This window comes from Haliotis asinina, chromosome 1 (assembly GCF_037392515.1).
Source record: "Haliotis asinina isolate JCU_RB_2024 chromosome 1, JCU_Hal_asi_v2, whole genome shotgun sequence".
Classification (NCBI taxonomy): Eukaryota; Metazoa; Mollusca; class Gastropoda; order Lepetellida; family Haliotidae; genus Haliotis; species Haliotis asinina.
In genome coordinates, this window is record NC_090280.1 from 70,777,285 (window position 1) to 70,793,731 (window position 16,447).

General features: G+C 39.3%; 1 protein-coding gene across 1 annotated transcript; it reads right to left on the reverse strand.

Moving 5' to 3' along the window:
* Window positions 1-2,061: 2,061 nt before the first annotated feature.
* On the reverse strand, window positions 2,062-2,565 carry LOC137274804 (uncharacterized). The gene has a single exon (XM_067808136.1). It carries the CDS (start codon window positions 2,563-2,565, stop codon window positions 2,062-2,064), a length of 504 nt encoding a protein of 167 aa, XP_067664237.1.
* Window positions 2,566-16,447: the final 13,882 nt, after the last annotated feature.

The window sequence follows — 16,447 nt, forward strand, 5'->3', positions numbered from 1 at the left end:
ATGTTTTATGCTTATCATATCCATCTACATGTATATGCCACACAAAATTTGGTCCAACGCCATAATAGGAACGTCGACGAAGTCGATTAAGTCTCTTTGACACAACTCCCACTGGATCTAGATAACGCAAAATAATCGAACGTCTTCCATCCTAGCTTTCAGACCGCTTTGTTGACATTTAGTGTACATGATACGGTAGCCACACAGCTGTCCTGAGGCCGATAGCTGACACTGTATAAAACTCACAACATCCACGAGAAGGCTGAATTGTCGACGACTACGATTCATACTCCTCACCTCTTAAGGTGTCGCACACTTAGTTTGAAACCATAGATTTTATCCAGAATGTACACAATATCCTTATAATTGATTCCGATATAGAAATAATGCGATATAACTTCACTGCGAAGGTCAAGATTCATAATATGACCAAACTTGAGAAGTAATGGAAGTATGAAAAGTCTACAAAATGGCTGACCAAAAACTGCAATTCTATTGCCTAACTTATCTCGTGGCCTCACCTTCATTATCTCGTGGCCACGACTTATTATCTTGTGGCCACGACTTATTATCTCTTGGCCACGACGTATTATTGATTTTTATTTTCTCATCCCATGTCCCCTCTACGGTTCCGTAGTGTTCAGAGATGTACACTTTTCACTGAAAACTAATGAAGAATGATTTGGGATGATAAATAGAATTTCATCCCACTGATATCCCCTCGCAACAAAAAGATCGCCCATTATATCAATACAAGATCGTTGATGAAAGTAAAAATATTTTTACTTTATCAACTGGTGTTGAGATAATTGTAATCTTCTGATAGTCTGTTTTAATCGTAGATCGATGTGCATGCTGTTGATCACTGGATTTTCTGGCCCGGACTCGATTATTTACAGACGGTCGAAATACAACCGGAATATTGCAAAGTGTGGGGATAAACTACAAACAAACAAAAACAAAATCAAAATGTGTTTGACTATCATATGCTAAGCTTTGGTCACAACTGCAGGTTTTTACATGAAGAACACCACTGAATGTTTGACATAGGGGAGACCGGGTCAAAGCGCACCCCTTAACTTTGTAAGGCAATTGTGATAAACCCTATATCGTTAAGGAAGATGTTTAGATGCCTTCGAGAGAAATGGGTTATCTATTTTTTAAGTAACCAGTTTATTTCCTTCACGTACCAAAAGTACATAATAAAGGAAAGGACGTGGTCAAAGACACGTTTATTTGTATGCACCATATGAAATGATTGTTTCTAAACAAGGAACATTTGTTTAAAACAGCCTGAACTTTAAACCGAACATGCAGATCACTGGGAGCTCCTTGTGTGTCAAAGCAAATACAACATTTGCAAAATCACAAACATCTTCTTCACCACATTCTGCTTGATACAATACGTTACAGATAATGCATTCGAACCAATCTTCATTGGGTGGGTCAGTGTACTTTTCGTTACAATGCAAACAAAATGTTTGTTTCTCCTGATCACTGTTGCCAAGTCACGAAATGCATTTATCTAAACAAGGAACATTTGTTTAAAACAATCTGAACTTTAAAGTGAACACATAAATAACTGGGAAGTCCTGGCCTGTCAAAGCACTCAATCATTTACATAAATCACAAACATCTTCTTCATCACCATATTCAGCATGATACCATAGCTTACAGCTGATGCATTCGAGCCAGTCTTCATTGGGTGGGTCAGTGTATCTATCGTTACAATACAATTTGTTTGTTTCTCCTGACCAGTGTTGTCAGTTGAACGTGGCTTCCTGTTCTTCTGTCTTTTTTGCAGTCGTTCCTTTGGTATTAGAATGTTTTCTCTTGGTGCTAGTGTCAGGTTGGCGTTTCTCTTCTTCAAGCCTTTCTTTAAAAAGTGAAGAGGTGACAGCTGCAGAAGACATATTCCTCCTTTTTCTGACACGTTTCTGTTGAGCTTTAGGGAGTGGAGACAGTGCAAGTATCGCGTCCCTAATTTCCACCGATGCCGCACGGGAATCATCCATAAGTTCATCGTCTGTTGGCAGACAGCTGGCTTCAACATAATGATCTTCATCTGCATAAGATGTCTGCTTCCTGGTGAAACTTTGTCTTCAACGGGCCAAAGAACGTGCAGTCCAATGGTTGAAGTCGATGGGTTGTGTGGGGCGGTAAAACCAACATCGAAATGTGGTTGTCTCTGGCAAATGAGATTGCTTCAAGTGTTTTATGGGAATTGTGATCATCAAGAAGTAGTAGACATGGCTTCTCACGTGTAGGTTGAACAAAGTCTCTGAAATGGCGTAACCAGTCAAGAAACAAATCCTGATCCATCCACTCATTTCTACTACATTTCGCCAGCGACCCAGCAGGAGCTCCGTTCATCAGAGTTGGAGCCATTCTCTTACGTGGATATATCATCATTGGGGGTACGTATGTGCCAGCTGCATTGAAACAACACACTACAGTGATTGTTTTACCCCTTTGCCCACTTGTAATTTTGCCAACCTGCTTTTGACCTTTCTTCGCAAGAATATGTCCTGGCTTGTGGACCACCGTCAGACCACTCTCATCCATATTCCATAGGGAACTCTCTTGAATTGAATGTTTAGTAATTTCACCTCTCAAAAGTCCATAAAACTTGTCTACTGCTGGTTTGTTAAATCCAGCTACACGTGTCAAGCTTGTAGGTTCTGGTTTCCTAATGGACAGCTCTGGGTGTCGCTTCAAAATGTTGGATAACTAGTCTTCTCCGGTTTTTCTTTTGCTTTGGTTAAAGCAATGTTTAACGCCTTTGCTTTCTGCTGAATCAAAAGCTAATTTCCGAATGTCTCTAGTATGCAGCCCGTAGAACATTTGTTGCATAGTAATTATGTGATTGACTAGTTCAAGTTCGTACGCGTCATCTAATGTTGGTCTGCATCGCCCAAGTTTTGCGGAACCAGGTTTATTAACCTGACCTTTCATATGGCGTGATAGTGTTCTCCTTGGAATATTGAAGTTCTTGGAAGCCGCAGAAATAGATGTTCCCTCTTTGACAGCTGCCATAGCTCGCTTCAGTGCATCTGCACCATAACTACCCTGGTTTTCCTTTTCCATTTTCTTTAAATACGCAGTTCATCTACATAGGCCTCTATCAATGAATACTCCTGACAGACGTGTGCTTCCTTGAAGTCAACATACAGCGGTATGCGACGAAGGTATTTCTTGGCGAATGCAACTACTGACATAGGATCATCATCTTCCTTTGGTCTGTTTTTATGGTCCATGAACACATCTAACATCACTTCTGTTGACTTCAACCCAAAGTAGAGGTGGCATCGAATCAGACTGAAAAGTAAAAAGACAATACACCACTGTGTGCCATCGTCCGGTTCAGAGAAAAATAAATTTGATATTGCAACACTAAGACATTATGTCTCTGGTTTTCGTAATGTTTTCTTGTTGAATTTATATCCAGTTTCTCTTTTCAGTTGTTGGGTTGTAAGATTTTCCCCGCTAACTTCAAATATCAGGCCATCAACAAGCATTGTTTCAGACTGAAAAATAAAGACTTCATTTTAAACTATGCTTCAACATCTTGAACAATTCGTTTATGTATTTACATCAATGTGTTAACGTGTTTTTTAGTTTAAAAAACTGACTTTTGTATGAAGTATATGCATAGGGGCAAAACGCGCCGGTACTAGTGCGTTTTGCCCCAAAGTATATGCCTTTTTGAAATGGAAATGAAATAAACGTGAAGAGATAATACGTGCGTGCGAACTCTAGAATTACAAGCTTTCACATTGTATTTTCACTTAAAATGTTAAGGTTTAAGTTTGTCAGTAACGAAGATAATAGTCAGTTAGTTATATTTCTAATGATTCATACATGAAAATGCTAAATTTCAAACTTTTTCCCCACGTACCGATTTTATGCTTGCTATTTATGACGCCGTCAGCTAGCACGATGCATGACGTCATCTGTGATATCTCTGATAGCAACGTATAGCTCCCTCTGTTGTTTATTCTAAAAATACACCATTTGGTCACTTTGCCCTGGATGCGCGCTTTGACCCGATCTGCCCTAATCACAGGATATTAAACGAGCTTCCCCTTTCATATCAAGTTTATGTTCCGAGTGAAATAATTTTGGTTTGTCACGAGCTTTCACGAGGGACATAAACTTGATATGAAAGGGGAACGAGTTTTGTATAATATTTATTACCCACGTTCTAAAAAGTGAAAATATGGTTAAAATAAAGCAGTATTTTGCTTTCCTACGGCGTTTAGCAATATTCCAGCAATATCACGGCGGGTGGCATCACAATTGGGCTTCACACAATGTACCCATTTGGGGACCTGAACCTTGTCTTCAGCGTGACTAGTGGATGCTATAATCATTAGGCTACCCAACCGCGCAGAATCAATAACGATTAGGTTAGTATATCAATAACATTTTTCGTTTTGCAGGTATTTCTTTAGGCTGCTGCAGTTATGATAAATACAAACAAATAACAAGTCCTATTTATTTGTTTTCCCCCAAAGTATCCGTGGGATTCGAGCCAGTATCAATTATACTTTGAATAAAAATCATGTGCAGCTCTACTGACTTCCGTTAGAATGCATCAGAGAAATAAAATATTTAATCTCCGTGATGAAAAGAACTTGTCACTGTTGACATAAATCAGAGGAAACACAAGAAATGCCAAAGCAGTCATTCATAACAATATCTTTGACGGTTGTCACACTTAACTGACACAAACGTTCAAAGCGTCAGTGTCAGCAACAGGCATCGAGCACAGCCACGGAAGGACAGGAGTGTTGTTGATGAACGTGCATGCTCTGTTTAAAGGGGCGCTGATGCGGAGCAATTTCCGTGGACTGGTGGTTTCTTTTGTTATTGTTTTTCTCCCGTGAGTATCCAGATGATATCCCAGAATTCGTGACTGGTTCGCGACCTCTGTTGCGCCACCCATATGTGCAATTGATAGTTTCAGTATAGACTGACGAACAAAGATGAAGTCATTATTATGGGAACATATGAAACACTCTGAAGTTAATCATCTGCCAGTGGTAAAAAAATGGTTAGGACTGAAAAATAACGAAGTCAGTGTACATATTAATACTTTGTCTCAAAACCATAACTAGTTTTCCTTATACTTTCGTGACCCGTGAAGGTCCCGGGGTAGAATAGGCCTTCAGCAACCCATGTTTGCCATAAGAGGCGACTCAGCTTGCCGTAAGAGGCGACTAACGGGATCGGGTGGTCAGGCTCGCTGACTTGGTTGACACAGGTCATCGGTTCCCAGTTGCGTGGATCTATGCTCATGTTGTTGATCACTGCTGAATTGTCTGGTCCAGACTCGATTATTTAAGACCGCCGCCATATAGCTGAAATATTGCTGAGTGCGGCGTAAAACTAAACTCACTCACTCACTTTATACATTTGTATGCATTTTGAAAGTTAGCGAAAAAAAAAAAAAACACGGTCTGCTTACACTTATAGTGAATTTATAACGTGACTGTAATATCTAAACGTATAGATTGTCAACGTGAATCATATTTCACACACCCGCTATTCACGACCTAGTGCATGTATTCTGTAATACAGATTCTGGTGAATGCTACAACGAATAAATTAAAACAAAATGGAGATATTAAGTTTAAAAGAGACTAAAGTTATAGCAACAATGTCAGGCTATTACCTCGTTCAGGAATGTATCTATCAATATCCACATAAAAGAACGATATTCCACTCGTCTGCAGCTGGTAAATAATCCTGCTCTCTGTCGTGTGTCTTACAACTGTCTAATTTGTGAAAAAGTGACACATCGTTTCAGGTCTTTTACATTGGTCACCCAAGATAGCACACTTGGCAACTAATTGTATGATGTCCGCCTTTCTAAGTAATTTAGTTAATCAATAATGAGCAATCAATCAATCAATGCAATGGTGGTTGATTCTTTGAAGGGAGGATGTTTTTACACGCGCACTTTACCACAGGGTGTAGTCACAATAGATTAGTAAATCTACACACATAAACACTGCTTTTTTGACAAATCCGCACTCTAAACCACAAGTGTTCAAGCAGAACAGTGGACGCGTCCGTGCCTGTTCTGAATTGGAACACATAGCCCATATTTAGAACAGGCCTGTTCTGTTTTTGAACACAGATGTTCAGTCTGTGAGGTAGGACTTGGGTGTTCTAGTTTTAGAACACAATGTGTAATTAGAAGACTGTGATTTTGAAAATGAAATGAATAAAATACTTTCCACATAACCATTAACCTGTTAAGATAATTTAAGACAATATTGAATATTAAGCAAGTGGATATTTGGAAAAAAAATATTTAAAGAAAGTGATAATAATTTCTGTATCAGAATGCATAGTGTTCTTTCACATTCGATAAAATGAACACATTAGGACTGTATGTGTTCTGTAAAGTTTGATTTGATTTCTGTTCGGACGACGTGTGTTCTGATCAGAACAGGTCATGTTCTAAGAAAGTGACGTCATGAAACTGACGTCATGATAAGCACACGCGGTTGCCTCTTCCCAAACGCTACCAAAAGTTGTTTGGCGCCAAGAGTCAAAAGGCTATTGTTAGTGATAACTGGGCATTCACTAAAGGTATTTTCTACAGTTCATTACCCAAAACATTTACACATTTACAAATTTCATAACTTTATTTGCTGGAGTACTACAATGACCTACGTATCAGCTGAAGTTTGATTCGTGTGTCTTAGCGACTGCCATTATTCAGCTCTAGGATCAGCTCCCTGTATCTAAAGTAGCATATACCACGATTTTAAAGAACAGACGTATGTCATGCTGCCGCATAGATGACCAATTCTCAGTCTCACAGTCGTAATTGATTATATATCTAAATATATAGAAAAACTAGAACAAGAGACGTCAGAAATTAGAATACTAAGCATTCTCTGTCATGCGCAGTTCTCATATGCTACTGACGGCCATTTTGACGTCAATTCTGAAAACGTTATTCTTTTTGTAGTTTTGAAGATTTATTTCAACCTCGTGTCGGGCATTTAGACTCACAAAGCCTGCGTGGTACTTTGTATCCCGTACGTCGGTCATAAATGTTTGTTTTGTATAGAATGTTTGCGTAGTATTTGTGTCCCTTCTGTGATGATCTTTTCATTATAAATATTCATTACTCATGTGGGTTAAGCCATGCATCGTGTCTGCAATGTTGTTTCACGGGTTCTGTTGGTAACATGCTTTCTTCTTGCCTTTGACAAAAGTTGTCTAGAGCCCAGAATCTGTGTGTTTACAGTACAAATTAAACATCATATCTTTCACATTAATGAAGACATTTTAGTGTAAACTTGTGTTAATTTTGTAGGATGTGACCGTTGAAGATACTGACGTGGCTCTGAGGACATATGGTCCATAAGAGATAATACTCTGACCGGCCTATACATCGTTGCCAACACCTTGTCATGAGAGGTGAATGTGGAGGGTGGCATCATGGCTGCGCTTCTGAAACTCATGGCGATGTACTATATCTTTAAGTTAAACTACCCGAGAGCGTACACAATGGTTTTGTCTGTTCTTCAAGCCTTCGTGACCCGTGAAGGTTCCGGGGTAGAATAGGCCTTCAGCAACCCATGCTTGCTATTAAAGGCGACTCAGCTTGTCGTAAGAGGCGACTAACGGGATCGGGTGGTCAGGCTAGTTGACTTGGTTGACACATGTCATCGGTTCCCAAGTACGCAGATCGATGCTCATGTTGTTGATCACTGGATTGTCTGGTCCAGACTCGATTATTTACAGACCGCCGCCATATAGCTGGAATATTGCTGAGTGCGGCGTAAAACTAAAACTCACTCACTCACTCAAGCCTTCGTTATGGAAGACACGGTGAGTTCAAGATATATATCCTCAAAGTACAAACGCTTCGTCAGAGAAATGGGGGAGGTTATCTCCTCCTTGCCCAACCGTGAGATAAAGGAGCTCTTTTTGAGTCCAATCTTCGGTGACATGCGACTGTAACTGCAAATGTGGTAAGATGTGCACAAATGAGCTAGCGTTAAACTCCGTTTACCCATCTGCGATCTAGCCACTAATTATACCTGTTGTACAGTCATTAACTGGCCATCAAGTAAATGGTGACAAATAACACTTGTATGTTTATAGCATCAAACGAGAGTTACAGCAAGTAAGACGTAATCTCTGTGCCGCATGCACCCTGAAAACACTTATGGGCCGAAACTGATTTGAGGATACCAACGGAACTTTGTTGTTACATAAGAAATACATACAAGTATTTGCTGTGTACTTGGGTAGATAGGTGTAATCAGTTTTTTACATAAGAAAATTTTCAGATTTCTCTACCAATGACAAAGTCGGTGTTTCTGGTTTACGAATTCAAATATATCAGCTGTGTGCTTTTATTATCATGGATAATAAACCAGGGTAGCTACTAAAATTTACGTATGATTTTTGCTAGACAGCTTTGCTAACCCTCAAAACTATCTAAATATAAAGTTCTGTGATCTTTCGGGGTTATATGAAACTTGGCTTACTACGTGCCTGTAGACATCATATTTTCACATGACATGATTAAATATCGAGGTGAAAAACACAGAAATTGGATCAGTCACTATACCACTATATACCATCCAGGCATCAGAAAAAAAACTACACTGCTGGGATATTTTGTTACAATCAGACAACGAATACCATGGATATTTATAAATAGAGGCATATGATGGGCATCCGGCCTCCTGACTGTTTAGGGCGAAGAAATTCTGCTAATGTGAACAGGAGCCCAGTCCCCGTGTCCGTCACGGTCTAGGGAGCGGGTGCTAACCAATTTGCAGCTTGGTTTCGTAATTAGACTGTAGTTTTGTATCTTTTCTATGCCTTCATAACACCTAGCCCAAAAATTCCTGAACCATACAATAATACAAGCATGATTTTCATATACATGTTTTACATGCAACTGTGAAGGAAATATGCTTACAATTATGACATATTCTATACATAGAGCAAATTACTTTTCCAGCTTTGAGAGAGATAGTTTGACAGGCTTTCGACCACTTCAATGATGATGAGAACAAAAGACAAAGGTAGCTATGATAAGTTACAATTTGAACATCTTGACCACTTGATGTAAACATCGGAAGACTCGGGATTGGAAAGTTCGTCAGATAGTCAGATAGTGTATGTTTCGTAAGGGGGGAGGGGGGGGGGGGGGGTGACGCACAGGCCCATGATACAGATACTATAGCACAGATATTTGTTTATTTGTTGAGTACAAAGAGTTTGAAATGGTAGCTAACAATCATAATAAATGTATTTATACTCGAATAACGGCTTTTGCAAAATAGATGCATTAAAGATGTTTATCAAAGTGGTACATCTTTGAAGAACATTTGACTTTCCACTAGTTCGTCACATAAACAACTGTCGAATAACCGGTTTTATCGTTTGAAGTATACTGTTAAAGTGCCAAATTGTGAATGATATATAAATTTTCTTCATGAAGTACTAATTGATGTCTATAGTCCGTTTGGCTCAAAAGCGGACTGATGTATTGCAGTCTAGCTCGAAAACTAATAAACATACTCAGTGAAACGCCGATCATAATTAGAACACCATACCAACTCCACATGTGAGGTTTTTGAAAAATATTTGTCCTTTAAATATAAAAAGTTGTTTAACAAACTATCAAGAAAATAGTGACACCGTTCATTATTTGTTACGAGGGTGGAGTGCAGAGAAAAGGACAGCCAGCTAGGTGTGTGAGAAAGGATGGAGACGGCACAGCACAGCTTAATGAATAAATAGCTTTCTGGGCTGTGCACATTCTTCTCGAACACCTGGCTGTGCCTTTCTCTACACTCCTCCCTCTAAAACAGTGAAATGTGCAAATATTTTAACGATAGTTTCTTAAACAACGTTTTTCTTATTAGGACAAAAATTCTGCAAAAACCGCACAGTGTTGGTATGATAGTTTTGATTATGATCAGCGTTTCGTTGAGTATATCATGTGTATTCGTTTTCGAGTTACAGTGCAATTCATTTTGAGCCAAACGGACTATAGGGGCAGTTTTGTTCATCCTAACTTTTTACGCTGTAGGCAGTGGCATTTTTTCACATCTTACAATCAATGCAGTAGGTACCATTTTATTCTTACGTTCATCAGAATTGTTTTGTTGTACCAAATCGTCACGTGAAAGGCACGACTTATGAGATATTTGTTTATAAGAACATTCGAAGCAATAAGCGCGTTTTATGCTTGCTGGGTAAAGTTGATTGATTCTCATTCTGAAAATTGTTCATTACAGTGTGTCACACCCTGGTAAAGAGCCCTGCCTCTTAAGGCCTATGAGGCACAACAACACAAGAATAAAAACCAAGATGATATTGAAACGGCACACCTCTAGTGAACACACATAATATAACAGCCAGCATACAGGGGTACAAACAACTCTCAAGCATAATATCTTATTGCATAACACCCCTCCATTCCTTCAACGGCCAGTCTGTTTAAACAATTTAACTTCACACACACACACACACACACACACACACACACACACACACACACACACACACACACACACACACACACACACACACACACACACACACACACACACACACACACACACACACACACACACACACACACACACACACACACACACACTTCAATCTCGCTACATTTACCCGCTCATACAAACAAAAATGGTATTACAGTTCACAAATGTTTTCATTGTACATTGATATAGTCTTAGGCGTGACTGTGGCGAGTGCATTCCGATGTCAACTGGTCTTGAAAGTAAGCGCCTGTCCCGGAATGATCGGAACATTTCTTTTGCTTAAAACGGGTGAAATCCTGGCTCTTTTCATGATTCCGTGCATCCTCAGGCAACTGAATAAACCAGCGAACCATTTACAAAAACGACAGAAACAACACGACTTGTATTATGGTAGCGTTTGGTCTTTGGACGTGAATCAACATTTGACGTCACGAAAGGGCACGTGATTTCGCAGCATAAACTGTTTTCGCGTTTCACTGTGCATAATTTGTAATTAAAACTTTGGGTATATGTTCCTGATGACTGTATCTATCACTCGGCAAATTATTGCAATTCTCCTTGAAAGATCACATATACTCTAGGGATTACAAATACATTTATATCATTTATTGACACCGTTATAAATGGTACCTGGGTATTAAAACTACTCATTTCGACATTAAATTACCTTAAATCGACCTTTTTGACAACTGTGCATAATTCTCTCCCGCGAACGAAATTTCAACCAGTTAGAGGGGTGAGCCTCCGTGACGTAATATGAGGATGTAGTATTCATCTACATTTCCAGGGTAGATAATCTTGTTTATAGGTTTGTCTAAACCTGCAATCGTGACAACTGTTTTGAAAAAAAAAATGAAATCTTTATGTTTTCACAGTCTACTGCCATTTCATTTTGCTTATTTTCCGAGATACAACTTGTTTTCATAGATGATTCTATCAAAATTGTGTAGTTGTCATAATGTTTATTAATCGTTCTGTTACAAGCGGTGTTGTGCAAAATCTTTTTGGTCATGATTCAAAAACACGTTCAACTACGAGTAGAAAGTAGTTTTGATCTTTTAACTTGATGAAACCAAACCGTAATCTGAGTATCCAATTTAGAGCGTCACGCCACGATTTTAAAAAATAGCGTCGCCCGCGAATATTCGCCAGTCTGAGAATAAATGCTATATAGCATTGCTTTCATCGAGTTACAAAATCTAAAGTTTTCCTATTGGTAGTAAAATATGTATCATATTGATAGGCCATAGGAGGAGGAGGAGAGGGTAGGGTGTCAACAATAGTATGGTCACTCAGACAAAAACCTCGAAGAAATCCTTATGTTACAAGTCGTGTCATGCAAAATCCCTTTGGTTACTAATCATTTACTCGTAAGTAGTTTTGATTTTTTTACTCGATGAAAACAAATCTATATAGCATATTCCATGTTGGAAGCGAGGAAGGTGTCCAGCCACTCGATTTAGTACTACAATCTTCCACAGCCAAATCTGTGCATGGTGACACCATCACCCGACACCTGTGAGCATTTGACGGTAATCTAACGATTCGACATGTCTTTGTTGACGCCGAGAAATCAGCAAATTGACGAGCTTGTTTTACATTTTAAACTAACTGAAAAGCCTTCTTCAAATGACGTCACCGCAGTGCTCCTGCGATAGAGTTACGTAAACTGTTGACGGAAGAGAAAGAAGGAGGCGACTTAATTGGCGGGGGGGAGGGAATGTGAGTTTATTCGTTCTTTAAAACATGGAGTTTGAAGAATGGACGGTCGATGTCGACGCTGGCATCGAGGGAAGTCACACTGACTGCTCTCTCGTAAGGTAATTTTGTATTTTTTGTTTTTGTTTTTGTTTTCAGATTTAGCAATTAGATAGGTGACAATCTGTAATTTGCACGATAAAGATCACATACGTCCCTTATAATTGTCGGATATTCTGACAAGGAATATTCAGGTTACTTAAGCAAATCGTTTATTTAACGAGAAAGTTGATGAAACGTTTGTCACGCATCGCACTGGACACCGAAGCACAGCTGTCCAGGCATACTAAGAGAACGTGATCCTCTCTTCTACATCTCCTCCTATACCAGCCTCCACAACTACACTCATGTGCCATACTAAAGTTCACAAAATGACTGCTGTGATTCTTGCCTACATGAGCTGGTTCTTTTACATGAAAATTTATTTTCATCTAAGCAATAGCTGTAGGGTTTCAAATTTTAGGGGCTACAAATTTGACTAACACCTGTTACATTTTGTTAACAAAGGGGGAAATGATTCTCAAGTACTTAGTATGACGTCTGCTCAAATCTAAATGGCACCTAGAGTGAAATATGTTACCACTATATCCTCTCAAAACAGGATCACAAGAGGAGCCTTTGTCGGAACACATTTGAGATGGAATGTAAATTAAGATTGGTCCAGGGTAATATTTTCAGATGAGGCGCAAGTTGTTGTAGGAAAGATCAGAAAGTTATGTTTGGAAAACCAATGAAGAAAAGTGGAAACCCCGGTGCCTTGGTGTGTACAGGGATAACAGTGCCCCATGTTTCAGTATTGGTTTGGGTGTGTGTTTGTTTAGGAGGTGTTGGAGCCCTTGTCAATGTAAATGGTCACATCAACTCAACAAAGTATATGAATACACTGGACAACAATCTGTGGCTAGTAGTAGCCACAGTTCCAGCATGTTGGGGCTATATATTTCAAGAGGACAACTGACCTGTCCATGTTTCTAGACAGACAATTCAGTGGAAACGTGTGAATGACACTAAGACAATGAATAGGCCTCCTCAGTCCCCAGACTGTAATATCATTGAAAATGTATAGAGAAGTCTGAAAATCAGGCTACAAAGACATAAACAACAAGCAGGATCTGATAGATCACATTCAAGGATTCTGGACATCACTAATTCCAGAGAATAATCGCTGTATTCTACTCTGCCTAAGTGAATGAGGGCTTTACTTGCAGAAAATGGCTGTGTTACTGCGTACTGGAAATATCAGGTAGGTGACTTAAGGCATTATTTTGAAATAAAACTTTATCAAACTTCCCATCACAGAAAGTGAAAATTACATGGCGGCCATTTTGTGAACTTTGATATGGCACATGAGTGTAAGTACGCCAATCCCTACGGTGTGGAAAGCAACAATATCAAGTACACTGCACCAGAAGGAAAGGCTGAGACTGGCTTTGTTCCCCCGAAAAAGACTTTTTTTTCGTGCACAAACGGAGATACCATACAACATTGTTGAGTCAAGAAATAAACAATTTGCAGTCCCTCTTGTCTTGTATGTTTTGCTTGGGACCATAAACCGCTACAGTACTCACTATGACGATACTGTTTCATGTCAAAACATAGGAGTATCGTCAAGTATATCTTCAGGAAAAACGAGACCGGAAGTGAAGTATATAATTAGTGCCTACACTTGGCCTATACCTGTTCCTTAAATGTGAACGATGGGTGATCTTGGGTCGTGACACGTTTGCCCGGGTGTGGTCGCCGACGTGTTGTGCCAGTTCGTCGTTGGGGCCGTGATAATCTGGCGATTCTTTAATTGTCACATTATTAAGCCTTCACAATTTCACAATGTATCAGGTCACCAATTTACTGGACAAGTGGGGGTGTGATTTTGGTGAAAACATGAAAACTGGCCATTAAGGAGCAAGAAGAAGACAACTGGCTGAACAGAACAGAATGGAGTTCGCTGCATGTAGCATTTAGGTTGCGAGGAGTACAAGAGGAAACGACATATTGGCATAAACGTGTCAAATTGTAAGGCATGCTTTTTTAGACTCCTGATTTCAACTTGGACATGGGACTAAAATGCATAGATTGGTTGTGATAAACTCAAAATGTTGACAGGTGAGATCGATCTTGTCGATCGCTTTGTCCCTGCCGCTAATGAAGAACAACATCCACTTCCAGGCAATGGGGCAAGGGATGTAAATGACAATTGAGTTATCCCAAAGGGCAGTGTGCTAGAGAATGTCAATCCATTGGAGAAGGGTAATAACATCAATCCACATGGGGTATCCATAAGTGATGAGTGATTAGTTAAATCTAATTATAGGCGTATCAATCATTCGGTACAAGTCAATCCGTTGAGCCATGTCAATGTCAGTCCTAGGGAGAGTCTCACGCCAATTGTTCAAATTCAGATCTTGACAGGGTGATCTTTCGTGACCATATGAGTCATGTCTATTGTATTATTTGTGTTGATCCGATATCCATGCCAATAGTTCAATACATGCCAGTTAGGTGGTAAATGTCTATTGTTCAGTGTAATTCCAATCATCTTGAAAGTAAAAGCCCTGTCAACTCGTCAGGTGATGCATTTTCGATACATATCGATTATTATATTACCAATAATCGTTCGATCACTGACAGTTGTCGTTGGGAGATCAATATTGATTGGGTATTCTATAGACATTACATCGGTTTGCTGACCAACATATGATACGTCTGCAGCACATGCTGAACTATGCTACCAGACTCGCAGGAGCATAAAGGAACACATCACACTAGTGCTCAACTTGCTTTACTGGCTCCACATTCTTGAGCGAATCGTATTCAAAATACTCTCGATTACTCACCAAAATGTCCATGGTACTGGACGTGCGTATCTGGGTGATCTGACTATCCCACTCTTTCCTTCAAGAACTCTGTATTCAAGTGAACAAAAGTTCCTTTGGGTGTCTGCCAAGGAACCCAAGCTTTGATGGAAGATGTTAAGAAATTTTCGAGTTGTACTCCGGAAACGAAGCCCATCCCTGCCTTTGGAGACTAATTTCGAATCGTTTCCATGGAAACCAAGTAAAATGATAAAGCACCAAAATGTGTAAATAGCAAAAGGCAGAACGTTAGGGTCTGCCTGACATATCTGCAAATATTTGCAGAAAGATATTGAAGAAATTTTCAGCTCTGCCTCGGAAACGAGGCCCATCAATCCCTATTGAGACCACGTCATATTGGTTTCCATGGAAACTCGGAAAATGATAAATGATAAAAATCTGCAAATGGCTAAAGGCACCACTCTGGGGTCTCCCACACATATGTGCCACGTTTTGGTGAAAGATATTAAGACGTTTTCGAGTTGTGCTCAGGAAACGAAACTCACTTCTCAGTTTTGAGACTAAGTCCGAAACGTTTCCGTGGAAACCATGAAAATAATAAATTACAAAAAAATGTAGATAGAAAATGGCACCACTTTCGGTTCTGACTGATATATCTACCAAGTGTCGCAAAAAACCCCAAAACAATGAACCCCTGGCATTGGACTAAGACCAAAACGTTCCGTGGAAAAACAAACAGAAAAAAATGCCAAAAACCTGTAAATAGCAAAAGACACAATCATAGGTTCAGTTTATTATATCTACCACTTTTGGTCTAAAAATATTGAATGTTTTTTCAGTTACACTCAGAAAACAAAATGATTGCAGACAGATGGACTGGCAGACGAACTAATAACTAGAAATACTCAAACAACGGCGAGTAGTATTTCAATGGCGGATTAGATCAGCGATGTCACATTTTTCACACACCCCAAACACAGTCTAACATTCTTTTTTAGATTATGAAACTATCACTATTACTTGCGAACACATTTCACCTGATGGATTTCCCTAATGTGACTTAAAAGTGACATGTGAAACATGTTTTTGAAGAAATAACTTGAAACACACAAACGATGGCGTGTAGCATTTCGATGGCGGATCAGAACGGATCGGAGTTGTGTCATATTTTTCACACACCTCAATTACACCTTTAAGTCATAAAACTATTAATATTACTTGTAAATACATTTAAACTAAAGGTATGTTTCCTTTCTAAAATTTAAACGTATGTGTGTAAGAGGTTTTTATCGGCACAATTTAGTCTATCTTCGCCGTGAATCGAGAATA

Bases quoted from the DNA above. Each gene is read 5' to 3' on its own strand.
- LOC137274804 (XM_067808136.1), bottom strand. From the start codon at position 2,565: ATGGATGAGAGTGGTCTGACGGTGGTCCACAAGCCAGGACATATTCTT.